Genomic DNA, 10408 nt, shown 5'->3' with positions numbered 1-10408 from the left:
CTCCTGTGCTCCCTAAATCCTGTACAGTTTTCCGTCGCACAATGGATCCGACGACAAAAGAACGCGGTGCAGGCCTGGGTAAAGAGTCTTCCAAACGCAAAAAGACAAAAAAAGCAAGACGAAAAGCAAGAAGAAGACAGATGCTGCTGTGGAGAAACTCGTATCCCCAGTCACGCCAGTACGTACAGCCCCAAGTTTTTCCGCTACAGTTTCGCCGTGCGCCCCTACCTGCTTCACCGATATTTCCGAAGATGACGGGCAGTCATTACACATGGATATGGACGATGTCCGTGGTGAAGCGACTCCAACTCAATTTACGAAGGCCAACATTGATCTCGACATGGTTCGAAAGAACCATGCCGAGATCATACAACGACGCACGACACGCCGTTTCGGTACGAAATCTGCCCAACGTCAACAGGGAGTGGGGGGTCCTGCGGTCTCTATACGTGTGACTGCTGGCCTCTCATTGGAAGAGGCTTGGAGCCATAGCGTTCATAATCTGTTGCGGGACCACCCCGATTACTTGTCTTGCGAAGAAGCAACCTTGAAAGATCATGCCGAAATTGGACAAGGACGCGCTGCGTATAAGGGGATTTCCGTTTGTGAATATAATAATAGCGATCTGAGAGAGATATACCGTATTGAATACGAGCCAAAAATCTCGGGGGGAGGAAGCGATGGGTCCTTCAAGCAGCTCTGTATCGCGGCGGGGCAGCTGCTGCGACTGTGTGTGGTTTGAAACGTCTTGGAGGTGAAATCGGTATGGATGCCAGGGAAGCTATTCGAAGCAATATGCGACAAGGACACAGTAGATCTCCTCATTTCACATTATCGCGTCAGGGCTGTCTGTACAACCGTCATGACAAAAGCTTTTCACTTGAAAAAAATTTCCGAGCACGCGAAATTGTACTTTCAAGGAAGAAGCGTTGTCTACGCTGCTGACGCAGAACGAGGCCGCATACATCTCCGTTCCATTTTCAATGTTCAGAAAGGGCTAGGAAGGCAACGCGCTACCGATCGTGGCGTCATAGACGATTGCATAGCGCGGGCCGCAATTATCCTGCCACAGGATTTTTCTCGTTGCAAGCAAAAAATCCGACATGCATTGGATTCTATTCTTGCATATTTTGATAGTCCCACAGTTGGCCACGGGGTGACCGCTGCCGTCACCACGGTTTTCCGGGAAGGTAGGACCAAAAATAAGTGGCGCATGAATTTAATCAACCTTCATGTGTTGACCGGCGGGGGTCAACGACCCCAAGTATACACGCAGTTGCAACGGCCATCTTCAAGCGAATTGACAGACATGACACAAAGAGCGGGGGAGCAGGGCTTCATTGAAATGAGCACGGTCAAGGAGAAGACAAGCCGATCATTGCGAATGCCGTTTGTTCTTCTTCCTTCATATGTTCTCAAATACGTCCGATTTCATTGCACCACTGTCCGCCCTGCAATAATTGACCAAGATGAAAGGGATGAGTCCGACCTTGTCAACAAAGCCCTACTCATTCATACCGAAAATGGACATAGTCTGATTACCCCACAAATCACAAAGACATTTCAGGCGTTCCTCCGCATGTCAGAACCCACCCTCGCTGACATGACGGTTATGATGCTGAGATCTAGCTATGGCACAATGATGATGCACAGTTATCGCGAGAAAAAAATCTTCCCAACCTGGATGAAGCAGCGTTTCTGGATACATTGTCTACGCAAATGAATACCGCCGTAGACCAGCTCCGTTCCACCTACATCGTCCTGGACCACACCGACTACCTTGATACTGCCAAGGCATTGATCAGAGCTCTCGCTGTCACAACCAACCCTGATGATACGGAGGAGACGATAGACCTAGTCGAAAACGAAGATGATGCTCCTGGTTTCTTCGCATAGAGTCATCCGACCATCTGCAGGTCGGGACAGACACCCGTAAACGTTTTGCTTGCCCCTTCGTCTCGCACATTTCACACCCTTCCGACTCCTCTTTCCCCCTCCCTCCCCCCGTCCCTCCGTCCAAGCCCAGCCCTCCTCCACTTCCTGTCTGTTACATTGCACCACTGAAATTCCCATCCCCCTGCTGCCGGCTGCACATTCCATCGTCCTTAGAACGAGTGTACTGACTCGAAGAGAGTTTCGGATAGAGAATAGGAAGGGAGGAAGTTGGGGAGAGCGGGGGTCGTCGGTGAGGGTTAATGCATGACAGAGGAGTTGTTCACGACGCGGCATATGACAATTGAGAGAGTTAAGCGATAGGCAGGATGGATGACGGCGATAGAACTATTGTACTGACTCGAAGAGAGAGAATAGGAAAAGAGGGAGTTGGGGAGAGCGGGTAGCAAGAAGAACAAGGGAGATCGTGTCATTTCTCCGTCGTGCCTGTCAAGCGCCGCAAGAAGAACCCGCCCGCAATGAAGAAAATCGCCCTTGGGCCCGAAACTGTGGCCCGACTTCCCTCCCCAACATAATCCGACCCGCATCGTCTCCTCGCTCGCATTGCGCAGCGGCGGCAGCGGCAATCCACGCCCCTTCATATAGCCAAGTTCTCTCCCCTCTTCGCCAGCGCCATGACCGGGATGCGCCAGTTCCGGTACGAGAACTTCTCTTTAGAGGAAGACAACGACCGCTGGGATGAATTCGTTTTTCAAGAGAGTATTTCGAAACACCTCTCGTTCTTTGTCCAGAGGACCACTGCCGCGTTCCTCATGCCATCTGCAACAGTGCGATTCGTATGCTCGCCAGTCCGCTCTTGCAAATTGCCGACATCCCGGATCTGGTCAGCTTGCTTGCGCCCGCCCTCCACTCTCGGTCGCTGCGTGACCTCGCCGTCCATTGCCACAGTAGGCGCTATCCGGAGAAGGATGCAATCCTCATGCGTGATATTTCGTACCCGGCCGTCACAACCTCCCCCACGGAACACTGGGAGACGCTTGGCCTCATGATTCGTCGTATCGTATGGTTCATCTCGTCTTCATGCAGGGTTTTCCACCACTTCTGTGATATTGACATCAGGCATCCTCTCTTGTCATGACATTTCGTTTTTCGACATTCGAGCAGTAGCATCCCAATCATTTTCTTCACTCAATCTGCCGCCTTCGTCGGATGAATCATGTGCCCCTTCGCTCTCCTTCGGGGACTGGCTCTTGACTTCCACTGAAGACCATAAACTACACTGCAATCATCTCCCTCGTCGTCGCTGACGTTATCTTCTTCTTTGCTGTCCAAACTAGCTTCACTGATTCCATCTTCACCTCCTCTGCAAAGTTCGCTCTCCTCTTCATCCTTCCGTCTTTGAAATTTTCAGACAGAATGCCCTTCCCCCCCTCCCGGAACGAGTTGCGATTGCGACCTTCGCACACTGTGATCGACAGCTTCACTGGTTGCGTGCAAATGTTATGTACATAGTATGCGTTCAAATCCAGTTTCCCAAAAGAGGAGTGCAAGCCTCTGCGACGTCTGCTTCTCCTGCAGGAAGGCGCGAAAACGGAAAGAGAAGGGCGTCAACGAGAAAGAAAAAACGAGAGCGCCAGAGAGAAGGGTACATGTCGAGGTCGAGGACGGTGACGACGGTGAGTACGTGTAGCGACGACAGTGATGACGAGACGGCGGCAGATGCGTGGTGCGCCGATCAGGGGCACTTATTTTCCTTTGTTGCATGCAAATGTTACGTACATAGTGTGCACTCAAATCCAGTTTCCCAAAAGAGGAGCGCAGGCCTCTGCAACGTCTGATTCTCCTGCGGGAAGACGCGAAATCGGAAAAAAAGGGGCGTCAGCGAGAAAGAAAAAACGAGAGCGCAAGAAAGAAGGGTGCATGTCGAGGTCGAGGACGGTGACGACGGTGAGAACGTGTAGCGACGACAGTGATGACGAGACGGCGGCGGCGGCGGCGGATGGATGTACGGTAGAATCAAAAAAAATAAAAAAGAGAAATTGAGAATTGAAACGGAAATTGGACCACACCGTACCGGCTTGTTTTCGACCTTTTCGCAATGGTGTAAACTGCGCATCAAACGTTGCTTCCAGTTGATCTTACAGTAGAAATTAGAAAATTTCGTAACGCCGTCAGAAACTATGACAAAACAACATCTGCGCACTTTACAGAAGAAAAGGTTACTCTAAGCCACACCGTCTAACGTGGCATTTCGCTCAGTCAGTCAACTTGCTGCTTACAGAGCTCCCACCAGGAATCGAACTCGGACATGCTGACACTCAGAGACTGAATCGGACAACTGGGACACTGGGACCGAAAAAATGCTGTTTTGGTTGGATCTGAAAATTTGGACCTCTCGGTGGGTACTTAATATATACTCCACTAGCCAACCTAATCCACCTAAACCACTTAAACCCAATCTCAACCTAAACCACCTGAACCACCTAAACCACCTGAACCACCTAAACCACCTGAACCACCTAAACCACATAAACCCACTGTCAACCTAAACCTGCTAATCCACTTACATGTGCTACACTTGCTAAACCTGCTAAACCCAATCTCAACCTAAACCCCTAAACCACCTCAACCCAATTGCAACCTAAACCTGCTAAACCACCTAAACCTGCTACACATGCCAAACCACCTAAACCCAATCTCAACCCAAACCTGCTAACCCTCCTAAACCTGGTACACATGCTAAATCACATAAACCGTTAAACCTCGTACATCGTTAAACCGGTCAACCACGTAAACCATTCCACCACCTAAACCACCAAATCCACCTAATCCACCTAAACCCAGTCATCCACCAAAACCATATAAACCCCCTAATCTTCCTAATCTCCTAATCCTCAAAATCCACAACACCCTCCTAAACCACCTACCTTCCACCCCCTAAAATCCTAATATATAATATATACGCCCTACTCCCAATATTCGCTAATCCCAATATCTTCTAATCGGAATATCTCCTAATCCCCATCTCCGTATATCCGAATATCCGCTAATCCCAATATCCACATATCCTAATATCTGCTAATCCCAATAACTCTTAATCCGCTAATTCCACCAACCTATATCCGTTAATCCACTACGACCACTTTCACCTACTATCCTACTCCCGTACTACTAAAACCGAATATATATAATATGAAAGAAATAACCCTCACCCTACCTACTACCGCCTGAATACTGCTGTCACCTGAATCTTTTCCACCCTTGCTCATTCCCCTCCGCGCTCAGGGCAAGCGGCAACTCGCCACAAATTTCCAGTACTTGACTCACTCACGGTCTTCTTTGCTCCTTGATTCGCCTTGGACGCCTCTGCGAACGAAGAATTTCCTCGTAAACCTCTTCGAAGTTCGGCATTCAAGGCGAGCGTGACTGGCATCATCTCCTCCTCCCACCCTTCTTACTCGAAGACCCCTGCTCTCTTCCCGGATGATGTCTTCGTCTTCAGACTCTGAAGACGAAGAGCTCTGAGCTCTCCATCACTCCCTCGGTCGCCCCGCCTTCATCTCCGGAGATCGACTTCAACCCGCCACCAATCGTAATCTGCTCTGCCGAAGTACGCGCCGCATTTCTATCGCTGCACTCAGACTCCGACGTCCCCCTCTACGACTCCGAAGATGACGGGACGCACCCTATCCCCGAGTCCCACCTGTCGCACCGTGCTCCGCAGCCCGCACAGGAGGGCAGCGCGGTCTTCACCGGCACCCGCAGCTCCAGTTTGGCCTCCCCTCCGAGCAAATCGCCGGCGCCAGTAGGCCAGTCGTCTCCGCCGTTCGTGACTTGCCCCACACTGCGTCCTGCAGGGATCCACCCACCTCTCCTCTCCGTGGCCAAACCCCTCAAGAACTACCGCAAGATCTTTGGCGCGCAAAGACGCCTCCTCGCCGTAGTCTTCGTCTCGCCTGTTTGGCGTCTGTCAGTCAAAGTTTTCCTCAATAAACGAAACGTTACCTCTCATACGATTTACAGCGAGTTATGCCCATCAACATAAAAGGGGGCCAAGCAAATTCGATGAGTTGATGTCGCAGGATTAGCATACAGTCTTGAAACCCCCTCAACTCTTCATTTAGAATTGCTAACAGGCATGCGTACGCGTTCTCAGTTTTTTGGTAATGCTTTTCTTCTTTCTTTTCGCAAGCTCCTGTGCCATGGCTTGTGATAACATAGATGCCTGCAATCATCGGACTCTCAGGCGATGGGGTGTGGCAGAGAAGAGCGTCCATGACGGGGGAAGGGGAGAGGGTGACGGGGCTGAGAAAAGAACGAGGTGTGTATAGGACATCGTAGTGCGGCACTTGACATGGGACCATAGTTGATACGAGTAGGAACGCTTTATCTCCTATCCTGCTGTTGCAAAGCATATCTAACGCAGACCCAACTTTTTTTTTCCACGAGACGTGTTTTCAAAGACGATATCGGCTTCGTCGTTGCTTCTGAAGCTCTTGATTCTCCCCATCGGCAACCTTGCTTCATAGAGCGATCATTCATTCTATTGACCGTGCTCGAGAGTTCGGAACAAGAGCTCCCTGCTATCAACACCTGCCGCCTTCATCGCCAGGGATTCATTCGTCTCATTGTCGGCTCGTCCCACCCCATTGACAAGGCTTTCTGCGCAATCTTCATCAGCGGGTTTCCACAAGGTCTAGAGTCAGACATCCAGTTGCTAATTCCATCCATTCCCGTAGGCATGGCCTTAAACAACGAACTCGTCGTCCGCTCCGCTTCGACACGCACCACTTTTGCTGCTTGTACGGATTCAATTACCGCCTCACAAACTGCGAAGAACTTTAGTTTCTATAGGCTACACGCCCACGCCTATACGCTTTCCAACTGTCCGCTGCTGTGGTTTCACCGGCCATGCCATGTCCAGCTCCGTCTGCATCCTGGCAATAGTCTCGGACATGAAGCGCTCCAATGCAGTTATAGAAATAGATGAAATTCGTATCGAATACCGATATAATCTTGTAGCGGCCTCGTCTTGATGTTCATCTTTTCTTGTTCTGACGCCTTCTTTACTACCCCCAAGCATCAGAACCGACTTCAACATGTCTTGACCGTAGGCCGTGGGTTATTTTTTCCTCGCCCTCTCTCTACGCTGTCCCGCGTTGTCCTCGAAAGAATATCACTTGCGGCTCTCTGGCCGCTTCCGATTCCCGCCCGTGCATGATGTTGCATCATTGAAGCGATAGCAGTATCCTCCTGTCGCATGCCAATTTTTCAAGATCTAGGACACAAACGAGTAGCGGCGATTTTTCCCCGTCCGTAACTATCGCGAAGGTCGATTGGACCGTGATAGCATCCCAGAATGCGGTCTTCTGTGACTGATGGAGAGTCAGGCCTAATACCAGAGAAGATTTCAGAATCTGCGAGGGACGTCGGAAAGATCCTGTGCTGCCCAGATTTCTTCTCCAGTTCCGTGTCGATCAGCAAAGTCAAGAGAGCAAGCAGACTGGGGATCGTGATCCGAAACTATAACATTTTCTGCTTATCATTACTGTAGAACGAGCGCGCTGAGAGATTCGGACACATCAAAAAACCCCTTCTGCTATAAGCGCTTTCACTAACCTTCGCATCAGTCGCTTTGTCTGCCCCTCTGTTTTTGGTCTGCGGAGTAATGTAGCAGGCTCCGCCAAAGATCAAGAACAGGTGCAGAAACGGACTGTAAGTAGCCACGCAAGTGGCATATCCTCATCCAAGCTGATCGGGGGGGAACGGACGAGGAAACAAGCCAAACGCCACCAGTATGAGTAGACACGGCAAAACCTCGAGTTCCCGATGATTCTGGAAGTCCATAACACGCACTAGCCATGCTTACGACCTTCAAATCGGAATCGACATTGGTTGCTTCCCTGCACCTGTCCTTCCGATGGAATCCCTCTGGCCACGAAAAGGCATGACATTCCATGGTCTTCTTCCCCTCAACGTAAACGTACGTCATGTCCCCTGACACGACCATCAAAATCAGACACGAAGTAGTTCAGGTCGACATGATCATCATCGAGCGGAACTACCCTTTCGGTTCGTCTTGGAATCGTGTTGCTAGAATGTACGTCAAAACAAACATTCTTTTGTCTTATGCCTGCCTCTGAACGGATCTGTACTTAAAAAAGAACTGCGGTATCATCAGTAGCCATCTCTGCGCTCAACACGGACGTGTCCCCATTGACTCTGATTCTTCTCCTTGCCATTTTATCCATAACAGCCCTTTCCCAAGCACTATCACCAGCCGAAAACAAAACAAAGCCCTAAAACAGCGTGCAACCTCTTGCGATTGGGCTCATGGCTTGACGGCGGCTTCTATCAGGGTGGTGAGGTGGGAGGCGAGGTCATCTGTGTCTGCGACATGTCTGCCGGGCCGTTCACCGACGCTCACCTGCACACCACCCGCGATGATATCATCCCTTTTCACGACCCCAACTACCTCGATCTGCACCATTCCGAGAAACAGCGCCAGCTAAAACACCATGCTGACTGACCCCGTCGTCTGCCCTTGACCAGTCTTTGTCACCTGTAGCTTGGTGATGGAACTTTGGCAGGGCACGCCCCAAAATCTTTCTTCTTCTTCAGATGTTTCCAAGACTTCTTCCATTAGGGCCGCCCCTTACAGTATGGATAACACATACCTAGCTCGGTGATCTCGTAATAACCCCTCGTCAGTGACATTCGCCTTCGTCAAGATACGGACGAGACTGCGATGGCACACTGCAGAGGTGCAAGAGAAGTTGGGGAGGGAACAGGTTTGAGCAGAGCGCCTCCGGCGGTTCACTTGCCACACGCTCACGCGGCGTGACACGTATGCCCGAGTTATAATACTGATCCATGGATATAAATAACTTCATTACAGAAATGAATCACATCCCGCAGCGAAATCAACCTTTCTGTAGCTACAGTACGTTGTTCTTTACGGTATCTTGGTTCACACACCCTATCGCATGAACAGGATATCAACATCTGTTGGTTACCGCTGGAGATTTGATACATTTCTCAAGGCAGTGGAATGGTAGTACAGTATGGTAGCTGGTGCGGTGCGTGTTGAAGGTGCGGGATGATGTCTGGCATTGACTACGAGTTAGTTGGGGTTTACAATAAATTAGTTGAGGACAAGGCAGCATGAGTTGGTCAGGGTGGAAAATACACAGATGCCGTTACTGTTCTCGAACTCATCGACATTCTTTTGATGTCTTTTCGCAATTCAGACCGCTCTCTACATGGAAACAATCATATAAGCCAACACTGCAATTGCAACTACATGACCGTGCCATATTAGTGAGTAAGTTTACTGTAGTCTCCAATTGACGCAAGACAGCCTCAGACCCATCCTCTCGCCTTTGGAGAATTCCTCCCTCCCTTGAAAAACATTTAGAATGTTCCTCCTGCGCGAAAAGCAGTCTCCAAGTCTGTCATTCACAGACACCGACTCATGACTTCTTGTCAATCCTCTACCCTCCCGGTATCAAGTGTGCTCCCGTCTCCACGTCTCAAACCCGCACGCTCTTGTCCCACGATCCAGATGGCACACGTCTTCTGTCCCCACTTATCGCAACGCTAGCCACGAAATGCGTGTGTCCAACTAACGAGGCCCCGGCTTGTGCTCCCGTCTCTACGTCCAAAACCCGCACGCTCTTGTCCAACGATCCAGATACCACACGTCTCCCGTCCTCACTAATCGCAACGCTTATTACCCCACACCTGTATCCATCTGATGCCTCCCTGACTTGTGCTCTAGTCTCCATATCCCACACCCGCACGTTCCTGTCCACGGATCTAGATACAACACGTCGTCCGTCACAACTCATCGCAACGCAACTCACTCCCGACCTATGATCGCAGAAAATTCTCATTACTTTCCTCTCCGATGTACTCCACTAATGGGGCAGAGAGCTACAGTTGCGGGCCCAAAGACGGCGCCGTAAGTCTATGGCACGTACTTCCTAACCCCACCTCACAACAATCCCTAGGCGCGCGCCCCCTCCCTCCCCACACAAACAAAAAAATATGCGAGGACCAGGTCTTGTCAGGGCGGGCCGTCTTTTGAGATGCAACGACAACAGCAGTAAGAGTTCTGGACGCTTTCACCATTGACCCCTTTTTTCTGCTGCATACTTTCTTTACTTTGCTTGCTTGCTCACTTACACGCCCTGCTAAAAGTCTCCTTAATTGGGGAGTGAGGGGAGGGAGGGGAGGGTGAACTCGTAACCAGTCTTCTAAAATGCTATGCTCGACTTGTACTACGGCAACAGATATGCACTTTCCGATTCTCTTTGAATGCAGGGCCTTTTGCAGACCAAAGGCGGTCATTACTACCTCTTCAGAAATCTTTCGCTGCTTTTCAGTGCCTTTCGTCTGCACACCTCTGACGCAGGCCTTGCATATGCCGCGAAGCCCACCCCCAGTCTCATTCTTCGTATAATTCACATTCCCTTTCCCTTTCCCTTTCCTTTTCTCACTCCATGGAAGTGGC

The 10408-nt window shown here is 50.3% G+C and overlaps 1 protein-coding gene across 1 annotated transcript; it reads right to left on the bottom strand.

Moving 5' to 3' along the window:
• Positions 1 to 9425: 9425 nt before the first annotated feature.
• On the bottom strand, positions 9426 to 9788 carry CHC_T00008837001 (WD40 repeat-containing protein). The gene has a single exon (XM_005710610.1). The coding sequence runs from the start codon at positions 9786 to 9788 to the stop codon at positions 9426 to 9428; it is 363 nt and encodes a 120-aa protein (XP_005710667.1).
• Between the last annotated feature and the right edge of the window lie 620 nt (positions 9789 to 10408).

The sequence above is a fragment of the Chondrus crispus genome, genomic scaffold, assembly GCF_000350225.1.
Source record: "Chondrus crispus Stackhouse genomic scaffold, scaffold_63, whole genome shotgun sequence".
NCBI classification, from domain to species: Eukaryota; Rhodophyta; class Florideophyceae; order Gigartinales; family Gigartinaceae; genus Chondrus; species Chondrus crispus.
This window is presented reverse-complemented; position numbering and strand designations above follow the sequence as displayed.